Source organism: Esox lucius, chromosome 11 (genome assembly GCF_011004845.1).
Source record: "Esox lucius isolate fEsoLuc1 chromosome 11, fEsoLuc1.pri, whole genome shotgun sequence".
Lineage (NCBI taxonomy): Eukaryota > Metazoa > Chordata > Actinopteri > Esociformes > Esocidae > Esox > Esox lucius.
This window is the reverse complement of record NC_047579.1, coordinates 36,348,846-36,365,368: the sequence shown is the minus strand read 5'-3', so window position 1 is coordinate 36,365,368 and position 16,523 is coordinate 36,348,846. Positions and strand designations below refer to the sequence as shown.

The window sequence follows — 16,523 nt, the reverse complement described above, 5'->3', positions numbered from 1 at the left end:
ATTCATTGGTCTCTTTTATTTAGAAAAATTCCAGATTTTCGTGACCCGGAAGTGTTTCTTTAATGTTGCTCACAAGACGCAGATGGATATATGAGCTTTGTGCGTTGTGTTATCGTTCCTGTTTTGACATCGTATAGGCTTGTCTGGACAGTATTATGAAGCTTTTGAAAATATGTTTTCTTACCATCGCGTTGTTAATAGCGCAAACCACTGCTCTTATAAGGTATTGTGTTACATATTTGTACTTTTGGGGAAAATTCTGACTTAGTAAAGTATTTTTCGTTATTGTCCTTGATCACTATAGAATAGGCTTTACTATTATATATCTGTTTAATTTATCGGAATAAGTATTGGTAAATATTTATTTAGGCATGTTATTTTAATTGTTTTCAAAGTGAGCGTTTGCAGTAGGCTACGCTGGATACTCATGATCTGCTAATGTTTACACATGAGAATTCAAGGATAAATACATTAACATAGACTTTTGTGCATAATGTCACAGTTTACATACAGTTCTGTAGCAGTTTACATACAGTTCGGTATGTAAACAATGGAAGCTATGTCGCTCATGACCGTTTAGTAAAACAGAAGTAGGAAGGAAGTAGAGCCCACGAGTTCTTAATTATCCACTAACCAAATTATGTCAGATTAACGGATGTCTCTCTTTTCGTTGTGTTACAAAATGCCATAGAATTCCGCTCTACAAGACGCGCAGTATGCGCCGTCTGTTGAGCGACAACGGGTTAAGTTTCAAACAACTCCAGGAAATGGCTAAGACCGTTGGTGGTGAAGGAGCTCACGCATCAACGCAGATCGTACAAAACACTACTCCGAGCCCTACGGTGCCCGTGGAGACACTCACAAACTTCATGGATGTAAGTGGATATTGTCTTGAGTTCCCCAATGCCCTTTATTGTGATTGACTCATACAGATGCAAAGAGGTCAAACCATTGTGTGCAGGTTTCTGTTCCAACCCCTGAATTTCTAACCCACACTCCTAAGGGCCAGGGAGCATTATTTAATATAAATAATTTTCTAATTAATTGTGGGATTCCAGGCAAAAATGCAGCCCATGCAGTAGAACCCCAAAATCGGCGTTAGTAGAACCTAATTCAGGAAAACCCCCAAGACTGAGTTAGAAGAATACCGCTAGAACCCTGGACTTTGGCCTACATGCTGTGTGTGTCGTCTGAACGTGGTGTTTTACCATCCTCTCCACAGGCTCAATACTACGGTGTCATCAGCATAGGTTCCCCACCTCAGGACTTCACCGTACTGTTTGACACGGGCTCCTCCAACCTGTGGGTGCCGTCGATCCACTGCTCCTTCCTGGACATCGCGTGCTGTGAGTCCCTAAAGCATTGCCCTTTGCTGAAATTCCCTCACAGTATTGTATGGTTTATTATCCGCCTGTTGCTTGTACAAAATTATCAATAGACAAGTGCCAAAGCCTGAAAATCGCAGATGTTCTCCTCGGCCGCATTGGCGTGCCACGCTGAAAGGCCTGTTGACATTAGGGCCTCGTTGGGGGCGTTTGCTCTCTGTTAAACGTTGTTGTATTGCAGAGGCATGATAAAGCCTTCCACTGTGTCGCTCAGGGCTCCACCATCGTTACAACTCTAAGAAGTCGAGCACATACGTTCAGAATGGCACCGATTTCTCCATCCAGTATGGTAGGGGCAGCTTGTCTGGGTTCATCAGTGAGGACACCGTCTCTGTAAGTGGATTATTGTATGTACACACACACACACACGCACACACGTATACACACACAAACACACACACACTTCATTGTTCATTTGCATTCTTCTAATTTAATCTGGCAAATATGCTGCATTTCTGTCTCTGTGCCAGGGTGTGTTTTAATCATAAAACTCTCTGTCTCAGTGATTAGGAAGTGTGTGTGTGTGTGTGTGTGTACATGCGCGTGCAGTGCACACACGTTTAAATGTCATGCGTTCTGTCTCAGTTGGCTGGCATGCAGGTTGCCGGTCAACAGTTTGGCGAGGCAGTAAAGCAGCCTGGCATCACGTTCGCGGTGGCGCGCTTTGACGGGGTGCTGGGCCTGGGCTACCCCTCGATATCTGTTGCCAAGGTTACCCCTGTGTTTGACACGGCCATGTCTGCCAAACTGTTACCCCAGAACATCTTCTCTTTCTACATCAGCAGGTTGGTTGGTTTTAGGGGTGACGTTTTTTTATTTTTTCATTGGTGGAGGTCACCTAGAAATATCTGCATTTAAATGTAATTATTTTTCAATGTTTCCTGTAATGTTTGCTGTGGGGAAAAAAAAGTGAAACTTTCTTAGAACCGTTATGAAAGGGGTCACTTACAATGACTTCCTCTCTGTGGCCTTTTTTGCATGTCCTGTGGTTCTGTGTAACTCAGTGAGTGGAGTGCATCGGCCAAAACAGTATGCCCTCACTACTTTAAGTCACCATCTTAAATCGGGTTTAAGGCAATTATTTATCATTTGTATGCTTGATCCCTGGTCAAGACCCTTTTCGAGGCAAACTTGTATAGTAGCTCCATCCAATGAGCCAATTTGTAACCACACTGACCTCCTGATCCTCAGAGATCCTTTAGCTGCTGTGGGAGGGGAGTTGATGCTGGGAGGCACTGATCAAGTTTACTACACGGGAGACCTGCACTATGTCAATGTGACACGCAAGGCCTACTGGCAGATCGAGATGAGTGGGTGAGCAACTGGCTTACCAGCTGACACGGTGGAATTCTAGCTAGTGTTTGGATTTAATTGCAGTATGGCCGGACTACGTCAAGGAGGTGGTTGTGTTGACACGCCTGACCGTGCTGCGTAGCTCTGAACGATGGAAGTTAACTGGTGGTCCGTTCCTCTGTCCCGCAGGGTTGAGGTTGGCAACCAGCTGACGCTGTGCAAGGACGGTTGCCAGGCGATCGTTGACACGGGAACGTCCCTCATCGTTGGGCCTGCGGAGGAGGTCCGGGCGCTGCACAAAGCCATCGGAGCACTTCCTCTGCTAATGGGAGAGGTGTGGACTTATCTGTACCCAGCTGTGTAATATGGTCACCTTTTTATATAGGTTCATTCTCTCTCTTGACATCGGTGCTTTTTGATCAGGCAGAGAGGATGTTTCGTTGGAATTGCTTATAGTGTTGTTTGATTGTGAGGTATGTACAGTTATTTTAACTGACTTTCCCCTTTTTATTTTTATTTCTCCTTAGTATTGGATTAACTGCAAAAAGATTCCATCTCTCCCTGTCATTGCATTTAACCTGGGAGGAAAGATGTTCAACCTGACTGGTGAAGACTATGTCTTGCAGGTAAATTACACCACTGTTCATCATAGCCCATTCCCAGTACAAAAAATATTTAAATCTTAAAGAAGTATGAATGTTAACAACGGAAGTCATATGCAGAGACATAAATTGTGTGTATATATATACACACACATATACTCAAACACACAGTATCTCTCAAAAGTGAGTACACCCCTCAGATTATATCTTTTCATGTGACAACACTGAAGAAATGACACTTTCCTACAATATAAAGTAGTGAGTGTGCAGCTTGTATAACAGTGTAAATTTGCTGTCCCCTTAAAATAACTCCAAACACAGCCATTAATGTCTAAACCGCTGGCAACAAAAGTGAGCAACAAAACGCCTAAGTGAAAATGTCCAAATAGGGCCCAATCAGCAATTTTCCATCCTTGGTGTCATGTGACTTGTTAGTGTTACAAGGTCTCAGGTGTGAATGGGGAGCAGGTGTTAAATTTGGTGTCATCGCTCTCACACTCCCTCATACTGGTGTCTGGAAGTTCAACATGGCACCTCATGGCAAAGAACTCTCTCAGGATCTGAAAAAAAGAACTGTTGCTCTACATAAAGATGGCCTAGGCTATAAGAAGATTGCCAAGACCCTGCAGAGGTTGAAGGGGTGGGGAGTCAGCCTGTCAGTGCTCAGACCATACGCCGCACACTGCATCAAATTGGTCTGCATGGCTGTCGTCCCAGAAGGAAGCCTCTTCTAAAGATGATGCACAAGAAAGCCCACAAACAGTTTGCTGAAGACAAGCAGACTAAGGACATGGATTACTGGAACCATGTCCTGTGGTCTGATGAGACCAAGATAAACTTATTTGGTTCAGATGGTGTCAAGCGTGTGTGGCAGCAACCAGGTGAGGAGTACAAAGACAAGTGTGTCTTGCCTACAGTCAAGCATGGTGGTGGGAGTGTCAATGTCTGGGGCTGAGTGAGTGCTGCCGGCACTGGGGAGCTACAGTTCATTGAGGGAACCATAAATACCAACATGTACTGTGACATACTGAAGCAGAGCCTGATCCCCTCCCTTCGGTGACTGGGCCGCAGGGCAGCCCCTTCACCACCATATATATATAATTGTGTGGCTTAGGTTCATCCAGCAGTCTAAGCCGCTGCTTGCGGTTTATGCACCACTCTAGTCTCTTTTAGCACTTTCCTGTCAAGTGACAGGGCCTGGAAATGCCTGGAAAAACAAATCTTCATAATAAAATATGCAGATTTAATTCTGTAGATATAACTTTAGTTGATTCGAGGTTGTTGTTTACTGGTGACACCTGTGCCTCTGTCCTGTGTTGCAGGAGTCCCAGTTGGGACAGAAAATCTGTCTGTCAGGCTTCATGGCCATGGACATTCCACCTCCGGCCGGTCCACTGTGGATCCTCGGAGACGTCTTCATTGGACGCTACTACAGCGTGTTTGACAGGGATGCAGACCGCGTTGGGTTTGCTCCTGCCAAGTAGAGAAAAAAAAAACGAAACAGCCCCTAGCCCCTCTTCCCCAAAACCAAACCACTTGTGGAGATCTTGAGAAGATTCAAGAAGTGTAAGCTAGGAGTTGACAACAGACTGCCTGTGTGTGTTTCTTTCTTATGGCCCTCTAAAAGCTTCTATAAATTGTGTTGAATATAATATATATGTCGGACTAGCATTGGCAGGAATTCTGACTAAAAGTCTTTGACTTTAGCTCGATGTAATCAAGTTATGAAGTTATATATTTTTATTGTATAGTTTTGTTTGAAAGTGTGAATTAGTTGACCCGTGCCTGAAGCTACCTGGTGTTAGCAATACCGAGGCACAAGATGGAGCCACTGCCTATTGATTAAACCAAGATGAAGGATGAAAAATGAACAGAAAACACCAATAGGAACAAACTCAAAAGCTTTTTTAAAAACTTTGTAATGTAAGACTGTTATGTTGATGTGAGGTTGATGAATGCTGACCTGTTGCAGTAAAACAAATGCATATTCTTAGTGTTTTGCAAAAATCCCATATTTTGTTTTTGAAAAGCAGATTATTGAATGTATGCTTATACTTAAACAACATTATGGAGGTTGCTGAATGCATGTCGTAAAATAATACTTTCTCAGGTTGTTGTGGTTAACTTTTAATGTCCAACTAATTTGATTAACCAATTTCAAGGACCAATTCTTAGGTCAAGATTAAGTGAACTTTTAGTGAAAGAATGTCTTATGATATTACATAAACTGTCCACCAGAAGACTGGTATTCAAGTTATAGTGCAAATAGAAATAATGCACTTGTGACTAGTTTAACCAGTGATTTTAACAAAAATCAAAAGATGCAGTGTGTATTATTAAAATTATATATAAGATAAAATGTCACTCGTTCTGAACATCTGTCTTCTTTTTGTTTTACAAAAGCTCATAGTGGGATTTATATGGCAGGATAAGAGTGGAGGGAGGAGGGAAGGCTCAACCAAACTTCCAAACCTGTTTAATTTCATGGTTTCCTTTTACAGATGTAGGGCTCAAATTGAAGGATTTTGGGCAGAGGCCGGCTTCATCACTAGACCATATTTTCCTAGCTCATTTATCAAAGGGGAGAGGGCACCATGATTTTAGTTGGTGTGTTCATCTAAGTCTGTGTTTCTCAACCCTGCATCTTTTACATCTTTCTGCTCTGTCACACCTGATTCAAATGATAGGCTCATTATCAAGTCCTTCATGTAGTGATGACCATTCAAGGCTTCATTAGCATTATTTTAGCAGCAAGATATTATACTGGCAGCACTCTTTATCACAACATAAACCATCATTTAAATGTATAAGGCAATATAGTAAACAATCTAGTCAGCATGGCAACAGCATCTTATTTGTTTGTAATTCGATCAAAAGTCATGGGGCTATTCCAGAAACACCCAGGCCTCAAATCCCAAAAGGCCAGGCCTAACAACACCACTAGCAGTAAGCTAGAATTTCTATTAACATTCACTAGGATATGTATATAAAACTGATTAACTTTCTTCATATAAACCTGCTAAATTGCAATCATAAATATTTTAATTTATTTAAGGTGTGCAGCATGTTCTAATAACCACTAGTAACTCATCAGCCAATCAGTGATAAGTCTTATTAGCCTGGTTTTCAAGACTTCCTCACCTGTGGAGGGCCAACTGAAAACAACAAGCGGTGTCTGAACACTAGCGTTTGAGCAAGCTTAACTTTCATCCATAACAGTAAGCTAGCTACCTGTTGTTGTGATTGAAGCCCTGCCCTAAGAAGACTTTCCCTAGGTAGGTGATTTGAAAATAACTCCCATTTACTGTTTACAAAACAATCTGACACAAACGTGAGAAACGTCTGCTGCAACATTTATTATTAGAGTTAAAGTGCTGTGTGTACCATTCAATTCCAGAACTAAATACAGACAACATAAGAAACGTACATTGATTGCATGCAAGCACATCACAAACTAGGCTGAAATCCACAAGGTAGAGGTAGTGGTCTATTTCGGGCTTCTTTATGATAATGAACGTCTGGCAACGTGAGCCCAACTTTCACACCAAAATGTTTGTAGCTGAAGGAAGACTCCAATCTGCACACTTCAGGAAACATCCTCTAGCAGTGTCCAACCGGTTCCACAGACGGCCGGGTGTCAGCAGGTTTTCACTCTCAGCTTGTACTTCATTAATTAGGTCACTAATTGGTTAGTTTTCTACCCTCACGTGGTTGTTTAGGTCTGAACTGGGAACCAATTTTGAGGAAAAACCAAAAAGCTCCGCCCTCCGTGGAACCGGTTTGACACCTCTGCTGTAACAGCAGGAAGACCCATCGTGGTGTAAGCTGTGCATGTTAGCACGTCCACAATGACGTTCACTGCGTGTAGTTTGGTGGTAGCACTGCAAACATAAATACTCTGCTTGTTTTTGGTTACAAATGAACAAAATACATTTTTAAAAAAAACATCAATGGTCTACATCACAGATTTACTTCTACACACTGTCCGCCCCCACCAGACTGAGAGACCATGTGGTGGTAACTGAGCAGATAATGTTCCAGGGTTCATTTCAGACAGATGGGAATCTCCATGGCTCCTCACATACTGAGGCTATAAGGCTTAATGGGACATGGTTCCTTTTGATTGGCATTGCACTCTCGAAGACGGCCTTCTGACTGAACGCTGAACATCTCGGCACAGTGTGATTGAAGGTTTTTATAGCTGCCCCCTGACCTGGTTTTACATCCCTGCGAGAGCGTCGGTCTCCTGGACAAGACCTCGGTCAGCACCAGATTAACCATGGCAGTCATTCAATGTGGGTTCGTCTTCTACGCTAATGGGATTCCCCAAAGCCTTTGACAAATGGACAGAGTAAACACAATGAGTGATGGAACAAGAAATGGCGTCATCAAACTAAAGCCTCCCTATCTCAGTCCCGATGTCCGCAATAACATACCAATGTGGTAACACTAACTAAGCGGTATTGCATACTGGATCATGTTGTCCTTGGCAAAAGTAGCTCTTTAAAACATTAGCACTACTACATCAAGACAGCAGACCCAAGCAGCTGTCAGGACTAAGCAAGTGTTACCTTAAGCCAGTAGAGGTTCCTGGAGCACTAGAAGACCTGTAGGCTTAACGGTCAAACGGTATGATGTGCAACAGGAAACACATCTGCTTCCAGATCAACAACCCAACTACCATGAGGTTTTGCCTGCAAATGCACAGCGAACCAGTGTGCGCAGACTGGGAGAAACTCACAGAAGGTTTTTGTTTCTTACAACAGCCAGATTAACATAACTCTGACCTATGAAAGAACATAGTTAACCTATTTCACCCTCCTGTCACAGACAGAACGCCAGTGTGTACAATAACCTGATGTGTTATTCATTTTCTAAACTAGACTGCCAATCAAACTCACGCAAATCACACACATTACTAAAATAAACAGTTAATCTTAATTTCTCAAACATGTTGCTTTCATTCACAGGAAACAACCTTTGTGGGATGTGTCCCGGAAAACAAATTATTTGTAACTTCAAATACGATGAAATTACAACATAACTGTAAACTGTAAAGTTACAAACCAAACTAAAAAAAAGAAAACAGTACGAGAAGACAGCAACAGCCAGTGAGGCAATAACTGCTCCATTTGTGCATTTCTTTTACTCAAGAATGTCAAGACTTCTGTTGTTCCATCATGGGATTGCTTTCAGGACAGCTCCCGTTTTCAGCACTGACTTCACAACTGAAGAACAAGAGTAACCCAGTGGTCCCATATCTGCATTGCCTTCCTGGCTTTGTCATGCCACGCATCAGAGCGATAACAGACGCTGTCAGAACAGACGGGAATCCCTGCAGCAAAACAAACCTGTGGCGTGGCCAACTGGTACGGTTACCAAGCGAACCCTGAAAGCACTGAACGCAGTTCAACCTTTCAACGAGTGGCCGGCGGTGTTCAGATTCCTACCTGTCTGAACAGGAATGTCTGATGGCGGGTGTGATACACATGGTGAACCCTAGGTCCCAGCTAAACATGAAGCCATGTAAAAACCTCAGCTGCTGCATTCGTGCCGATTGAGATGTGTTCATGTGACTATGGAGGGAAATGATAACATTTGAAATACCCCTCAGAATCTCAGATTGAAAGACCCGCAATCTGAAAAGGGATCTACGAAAATTGAAAAATAAATTCACCTCGATTTCCATCGCCATAATATTATAATTATTAAATATGTTTATTTTACACCATCCCATCCAATTTGGTTACAGATGATCAAACAATCAAGCAGTCGCCAATTCAACAACTACCATGCCCTAACGCAGAATGCACCAAAAACAGTTTGCCAGCTTACTTTGATAAACAAGAAATAACTACCGATTTTCAGGTTCATTAAGAAAGCTAAACAACGTTGTTGGTTGTTAACTAATTTAGACCAAGACAGTTTCTGGCGTATCTTTAAAAAAGCTGAACCAAATTATTTCTGGCCAACTCCTGGACCCCACTTTGTAATAATCCCCTGAACCTTCATCAACTCATCACACCTTAAGTGCTGGAGTCATGATGGGCCATATGATGAAAGGTTTCACTGCTTGAGGTTAAACTGGTATTTGGATGATCCTGTAGTTGAATTGAGCAGATATGGCTTGCATGTCAAAAACTAAATAAATAAATTCAGCATGTATACTTGTCGTGAAAAAATGTCTATCGATGACAGAGGGCTACAGAGGCGCGAAGGAAGACAATCCCACACGACACAGGAGTCTGTGCATGTCAGAAAAACATGCACCGGACAATGACGTGATTGGTGTCAATCATATTTAACATCTTCATTACCAATCAACTTACTCAAGTATTTCTCATGAGTAATGGAGGGTTAAGAAGCTCTTGGGCTCACAAGTGCCAGACCGTAATTCAGAGTAATTGCATCCATAATCAAAATGTAATTTTAGTATTTATATAAATAAACCCCATTGGGTATAACAGCCTGGGTGTCTTTGTGCCAATAAACACGCGGCCAACATTCTGACCATAACACTTGTGTGCCTGAAAACAGCCCGGGTTTAACAGGGTTTTCCAAGTGGAATCAAATTTACAATAACATTTTGGGACATAAGCCCAACAGCTACTTAAATGCCCACCATTCGTCATGAGCTCCCCCGTGAGTCAGTTAAGAGTTGACAAACATTGTTCATCCATCATGAATGGCCTTCAAACCCCAGAGCGGTGGCGTCACACGGTCGACGCCTGATCGGAGGATCCAGCCTGGGCCAGGAGTCCCTCGGGGTGCGAGAGGGCGCAGTACAGCGTGTAGCCCAGCTCGTCCACCTCAGCGGGCGTCAGCTCACAGAGCAAGTCGACGCGGGGCACCAAGGCGCACGGCAGCCTGCCATCCTCAAGGTGTCCCACCAGCGAGCGGAGCAGCTGCAGGAAGCGATCGGCCAGCGCCTCCTGGGTCCAGTCCCCCTCCCTCTCGCTCAGCAGCAATATGGCGTTGGTCAGCTGACTGGAGGTCAGGCGCGCCAGGGCCGGGTTCAGCTTGCACACGGCCTTGGCCACCTTCAGGCAGGTGCAGCGGCAGCCGTCGTCCTCCTGGTCCAGGGCCCGCAGGCGCGTTGTCTCCGCCACCCGGAAGCTCTGCCGCCACAGGTTCTGGTGGCGCTCGGCGGCCAGCCGGTGGGGCTTGGCGATCAGCGAGACGCCGTCGTCCATTACCAGTAGAGGAAGGAAGTCGACATAGAGGCGGCGGTTTGTCTCGTACTGGACCTCCAGCGTGAGTGTCTCTGAGGGAACCACCGGCCGGATCACGTAGTCCAGGACGCTGCCGATGGCCGGCCAGTTAATGGAGCCCGCCACAAGCTTCTCGAAGAGCTCCAGGACAGACTTGGGGGACAGGTAGCCCCCCACCACGCAGCGGTCCCAGTAGCTGCTGCCCCGGGGGAAGTACTCCACATTCTCCCGGCGGATCAGCCAGAAGCCCGGGAGGCTCATGATGGTGTCCTCACCAGGGATAGATGACCACAGGTTCTTCTCCAGGGTCAGAGGAACCATGAGCTGAGCGTGATCTGCCGTCACCACCTGAGGGAGAGAGCGTGGGGGGGATAGACACAGAGGGGGGAGAGAGCGTGGGGGGGATAGACACAGAGGGGGGAGAGAGCGTGGGGGGGGGAGAGAGCGTGGGGGGGGGATAGACACAGAGGGGGGAGAGAGCGTGGGGGGGGATAGACACAGAGGGGGGAGAGAGCGTGGGGGGGGATAGACACAGAGGGGGGAGAGAGGCAAAGGTGGGGAAAGAGACAGATGGGGAGAGAGATAATACCTGATTATGTTTAAGTCTGCATTAAAAACCCAGAGACAGGCCCCGAGATAAAAGCCCTTGCTTGTGCTCACAACACTTAAGCCAACAGCCCGTAGAACTAAGCCCGTAGAACTACCTAAGCCCCTCCCCTGACAGATAAACTCCGCCTCCTCACACATTACCTGCAGGTCGTCATAGAGACTGCCACTAAGGTACATCTCTCGTAGAGGCATATCAGGCAGCTTGGCATGCAGGAAAATCCTCAGCTCGGCACAGATGTCCAGGGCGGCGCGGCGTGCCGTGGCCTGCTCCTCGGCCGGGATGGACACGCGCTCCCGGTAGAACTGCCACAGTTTCTCCTGCAAGGAGAGGCGCATCCGGGCCCGGTGGAAATCAGCCTCGCCCGAGGCGCCACGCCCCCGCCCCACCACCCTTCGGATGCAGTCTGAAGGGATACAGTCAGAGGTCAGGAGGGCACCGGCACAGCTGGTAGACGGTACGCACGGTGTCAGGAACACCAAAACAGCCCGATCACACAAATCAATCCAGTACGTTGGAAGGCCATGGGAGGTCCATGTGAACACAAAGCATGCTGGGTATGCACAGGAAACAGAAAAAAAAACTAGCAGGAAACCAAAAACCACAAGAAGGGCTGCAGTACCACAGTGTATATTAAAAGAAACATCCAGAATACTACAAACTTTCTATTATTACAACAGCTAACGGAGTTCAGTGAAATTAGTTGACTAGAGAGGATTTTTTTTTTCAAACACAACTACGGCTTCCTACAACAAGCACCGAAAAACAGTAGGGTCACCCACAATACAGGAAGTACAGCCATCCTGCCATCAGGCGCTCTGTCGAGACACAGCCAAGCATTAGACAACACCGCAAGGACAAAGTCAAAATTCAAACCATCTGAATGGCATCACTAACCCACTGTGACCACCTGCTACGCTAATCTTAAATGGTACTGCTCAGGGTCTATTTAATACCAAGTGTCTCAGAGTGGAACTGATCCACGATCCGTTCACGTTTCTTTTATAGTGTAATACAGTGATCAAAACACGAACAAAGCGTTTATATTTTGTTTTTCAAAAATAATATGTCAATGTCATTTTAATGTGGTAGTATTCATGTCGGTTTACTTAACTTTGACGTGAATCTAGTGTTTTTGTTTTTAGAGAAAATGCATATTTAAGAATATTTCGCAATTATCTCAAACTTGTGAAACCCCAAACCGGACCTGGTGTGTCTAGTCATCTCATTAAGTTTTCCTGGAAGTGTTGTGACATCTATGGCATCATGCGGTCAGTGCCAGGCCATGGTAGCTAAGACTGAGTGCAAAAAGCTAGAAGGCCAGCTAACTTTCTATCAGCTCCTAGGACCATTTTTGCCACAGCTAGCTAAGAAAAATACCAACTAGCCGTTTCAGGACATAAAAAACCCACATCATGGTGTCATTTTGAAAAGCAAACAGGAAATCAGCACCTTTGTCAGTGATGTGTCTCACCACACAGACAGTGACAGGCAAGTAAAAGTACATAAATGACAATTGCACAACATTTATATTACTGTAAAATACCAATAAATAAAAGTACAGTAACAGTTCCAAGCCTGATCTGCGTATCACAACAGCCAGCACCAATAAACGGATCAGTGTGGCACACACCTGGTTCAAAGGAGTTGGAAGAAGTGGGCAGGGTCTGCAGTGACCTGCTCATGGTCGCCTTCATGTCACGACTTAATACCCTTGGCGATGAGCCTACCCAGCTGGGCTCCTCCCAGCTCCTTCTCCCTGACGGATCCATCTTGGTAGGGCTGGCCGGCGCACTGATGGCACGGTCATACATCTGAAGGGAGCGAGGAGGTCCATTTTACTGTCCATTAGGACGTTTCAGTAAATGTGACCTGCATGGTGGTTAAAACTGTACATTTGCAAAACCCAGATCACGTGTCGTTGGGATGTCTAGGTCAGCTGCCATTCAGGCTAACCAGAGACGTTATGACATTTAGCCCACAACTGGACGGGCACACTGGAAGAATTACACAGGAAGTGATCTAGATCAATTTACCACTTACTCTTTTGACGGCTAGTGTCGCGATGCCAAGCATGGCAGCTCCTCCGACCCCAAGCACCAACTTCGCGTTAGAGAGCAAAAAGTCCCATGCCGTGCCCATGCCGTTGTCATCCTTTTTTCCTTTACGGTCACCATTCAACCCCGCCATTCTGTCCGTGTGAATGTAGAGTTAAGGGGTGGGGGGGGGGGGGGGGGGTGATGAGAGTAGAATTAAGAAATGGCAAATAAGGACATGTACTGTTCCTTTGGCACCAACCAGGGACCGCTTCCCTTTAAGTATCATAATATGTGCTGCTGAGTGGGACAGCAGAGGGGGTCCGTTAAATAGCCAGAACACTCTACCTGTAAATGGTCCGCCGCGTCACGCTAAAAGGGGGGTATCGCCTGGAGGACCTCCACCCGCCCCTACATCAGCCCCCCCAGTCTGCTGTGGAGGAAGAACTGGCCCCTCTTCAGTGCGTCCTCCCTGTCGCTCGGCGCGGTCAGTGTCTGGCAGCGGCGGAACTCGTGGGCCACGGCGCGCCGGTAGTAGTCGCGGTCGGTGTACTGAAGGTGTCGCCCTGCCCGGAGCAGCGCTCGGTACAGGTCCAGCACCGCACTACGAGACCAGCCTCCCATCAGGGACACACATGAAGAGATGAGGACTCCTACAAGGAGTGATGGAGGGAGGGGCTGAGAATGTGTCAATGGCAGGGGACAAAGGGTTCCATATCCAGATATACTTTGAGTAGATCGTTTTTTTTACTGAAAACCAATTTGTTGCACAGCACTTTTGTGAGCCAAACATTTTCTTTTGGGTCTCTTGTTCCTAACAGACATGAAATGAAACGGTTTGGAACATCAAATCCCAAAAGTACTAACTTGCAGAATTGTGAGAATCACAATACACATGAAAATCATTTTGATAATATTATCTGACATCCCTAGTCCTTGCCAGGCATAATGAGGACTGCCAGTCATAATGACTGCCATCAGCGCAATCAGTTCTGTTTTTTTAAACTATCTCACAGGCATTGGCCACTGCACTGGTAAAACAAAACGACAGCATAGATCAAGTGTGGCTTTATACAAATTCTAAACAGGAACATTTACCGATTATTCACTATTTAGCATAAAGTCGTCAGCCTTCTCACACATACTTAACAAGTGTGTAGCACAGAACAGCACAAAACTCAATTACTAAACAACACCCTTTCATTTGATAGGTTCTGATGGACGATTGATAATGAAAACTAACCCCTCTACTAGCAACACTGCTAACTTTAACAGGCTAACTAACAGAAGTTAGCTTCTGTTGCTCCGTTGTCCGTGTACCCTGCGCGAGAATTAAGATACTGTAACCATCAGCCAGCTAGATACCAGAATAGCCAAACCAGTACTGTATTGTATGTGATTGACAAGCCAAAGAAAACCTAAAGGTTAGTTTAGCTAACGAGACAGCTCTTTAGCATAGCCTCCCTGAACGATGCTGACCTTACACATGGAGGAACTTACACAGTCAATGGAACACAGTATAGCTACTCCATTGACGGTAGAATATTTGACATTTCCAAAAGAAAATGAGGAACTTACCTTGGAATAAAAAAAAAACTATTTCTCTTTTTATGTACAACAGGCATAGACCCACTCTCACCCTGGGGTCAGAATGACAACCGGAAGCTAATGGCTTCTAATTTTGCACTCATGTTACTACATCCGGTTGGACCTAAATGCAAATAGATTCAATTGGATTGTCCTATTTTGCGATTAAATGCTCATGTTTTCTCTAGTTTCCATTTATGGCTTGTGTTGAACTGTTCATTGATTTATTAATTACAAAAAAAACAGAGGACTAAATCGGATGTATTGATTTATTGGGCTACAAATACAAATTAGCTATACGGATGATTTTGCAACTAAGGTCACATTTGATGTCATATTATGGAGAAAAAATACTTTCCTTAACATAAATTATTTTCTCAGGAATCATAAAATGTTATTTACTAAATGTTCCAAATCAAATAAAAAATTACTTCCACGGAATTGCAAGTATCAGTGTAAGCAGTAATCATTTTATTTAGTATGAAGCTTTGAGACTTTAAGTCATTATTTTAGGGTGTCCAGGGATTGGCTGCATAGATGGCACCCATACTCCTATCACAGCTCCTTCAGTAAATGAAGGAGATTATAAGAATATGAAGTCTTTCCACAGCATTTATGTGCAGATAGGGTTGCATGCTGTGGAAAACATCATCAAAGACTACTGCCACCACAGCTATGGTCTATTCATACCGCCGCTGCTGTCTGGTAGACACTACCGGAGCATCGGGTCATTTCCAGACTCACAGTTTTTTCAGGCCATAGAGCTCCTCAACCAGCAAAATGTATGATCATACTGATCACACACGAACATTTAAAATGCTCTGATGTCTTTCTATGTAATGTACATTAGAATATTATTTTGTATGTACCATTCATAGTCATATTACACTCAATATATTTATAGTTTTCAATAGTTTCATATTTTCCATCCTACTCTCTCACAATTGCTACTAGTTTACATTTTTATGTACATTATTGCTATATTTTCTTAAATCTTACTAAGCATGTCACAAGAATGTCACTGTTCAGAATTACGCTGCGTTATTCGTTGGATTTAATGAATACATTCTGAACTTGATATTACACCCCAAAAAACACATTGTCTCGGTCAGCAATTTTCTGACACGCTAGCTCACGTTCTTTTGCTGCTGCTACTGTCTTTAATTATTCTTTAATATACAGCTCCGGAAAAAATAGAGACCACTAACTTTTTCTTTCCGCTCCCAAAAAAGTCGAAAAGGAAAGTTTTGAGTGAGGAACATAAGCCTTCAACTTGCAACGGTCTCTTAATTTTAACCCTTTGTTCCTCACACAAAACCTTCCTTTTCGACTTTTTTGAAAAGGAAAAAGGTGCAGTAGTTTCTTATGTTTTTCTTGAATATATACTCATATTCTGCCTGTGCATTCATTAATATATCTAACTCCACTGGGGAGAAGTATGGGGTTCGAGACCTTTTTCTCCTATTACTATAGCGAATCACGTTATCTGCGTTGCACTGATGAGGGATTTTTATCTCCTCGTGCACGTGTTTTACTCAAGGTTAAGTTAACTCAGAGTTGACTGAACTAATTGTTACTACCTGTCCTGAAAACGTCAACTCTGTGTTTGACAGCTCAGAGTTAATCAACACAGAGTTGTGGTTTCAACTCAGAGTGTGTCAACCCTGGTTTCTGAAATACCCCCTTGGACTCAAGCATTGTCATTGTTGATGTAAGTCAAGCATATTTTACACCCTTTGATATCTTAACAGATGTGGCGACTTGGCCACTGATTATTTTCCATAAGCATGTTTGTAAATTTT

General features: G+C 44.3%; 2 protein-coding genes across 3 annotated transcripts; one reads left to right on the top strand and one right to left on the bottom strand.

Moving 5' to 3' along the window:
• Window positions 1-62: 62 nt before the first annotated feature.
• On the top strand, window positions 63-5,644 carry napsa (napsin A aspartic peptidase). The gene is made up of 9 exons (XM_010903148.4): window positions 63-223; window positions 692-875; window positions 1,223-1,346; window positions 1,600-1,718; window positions 1,971-2,170; window positions 2,577-2,699; window positions 2,868-3,012; window positions 3,206-3,304; window positions 4,603-5,644. Exons 1-9 carry the CDS (start codon window positions 156-158, stop codon window positions 4,762-4,764), a joined length of 1,224 nt encoding a protein of 407 aa, XP_010901450.1. The 5' UTR covers window positions 63-155; the 3' UTR covers window positions 4,765-5,644.
• Window positions 5,645-6,617: 973 nt separating this feature from the next.
• On the bottom strand, window positions 6,618-14,808 carry mief1 (mitochondrial elongation factor 1). 2 transcript variants are annotated; one of them, XM_013135855.3, is made up of 6 exons: window positions 14,713-14,808; window positions 13,483-13,812; window positions 13,142-13,289; window positions 12,732-12,912; window positions 11,242-11,504; window positions 6,618-10,839 (listed from the first exon to the last, which is right to left on the bottom strand). In XM_013135855.3, the coding sequence occupies exons 3-6, from the start codon at window positions 13,286-13,288 to the stop codon at window positions 9,994-9,996; spliced, it is 1,437 nt and encodes a 478-aa protein (XP_012991309.2). In that variant the 5' UTR covers window position 13,289; window positions 13,483-13,812; window positions 14,713-14,808; the 3' UTR covers window positions 6,618-9,993. The 2 variants fall into 2 exon arrangements, with proteins under 2 accessions (XP_012991309.2, XP_010901448.2); XM_010903146.3 differs by having other exon boundaries at window positions 13,483-13,787.
• Window positions 14,809-16,523: the final 1,715 nt, after the last annotated feature.

Excerpts from the sequence above, each read along its gene's own strand:
- napsa (XM_010903148.4), top strand. The coding sequence starts at position 156 with ATGAAGCTTTTGAAAATATGTTTTCTTACCATCGCGTTGTTAATAGCG. Across the intron at positions 224-691 it reads CAAACCACTGCTCTTATAAG|AATTCCGCTCTACAAGACGC; the intron begins GTATTGTGTTAC and ends AAAATGCCATAG. Across the intron at positions 3,013-3,205 it reads TTCCTCTGCTAATGGGAGAG|TATTGGATTAACTGCAAAAA; the intron begins GTGTGGACTTAT and ends ATTTCTCCTTAG.
- mief1 (XM_013135855.3), bottom strand. The coding sequence starts at position 13,288 with ATGGCGGGGTTGAATGGTGACCGTAAAGGAAAAAAGGATGACAACGGC. Across the intron at positions 12,913-13,141 it reads CGACACTAGCCGTCAAAAGA|ATGTATGACCGTGCCATCAG; the intron begins GTAAGTGGTAAA and ends CGCTCCCTTCAG. Across the intron at positions 10,840-11,241 it reads GTCTCTATGACGACCTGCAG|GTGGTGACGGCAGATCACGC; the intron begins GTAATGTGTGAG and ends TCTCTCCCTCAG.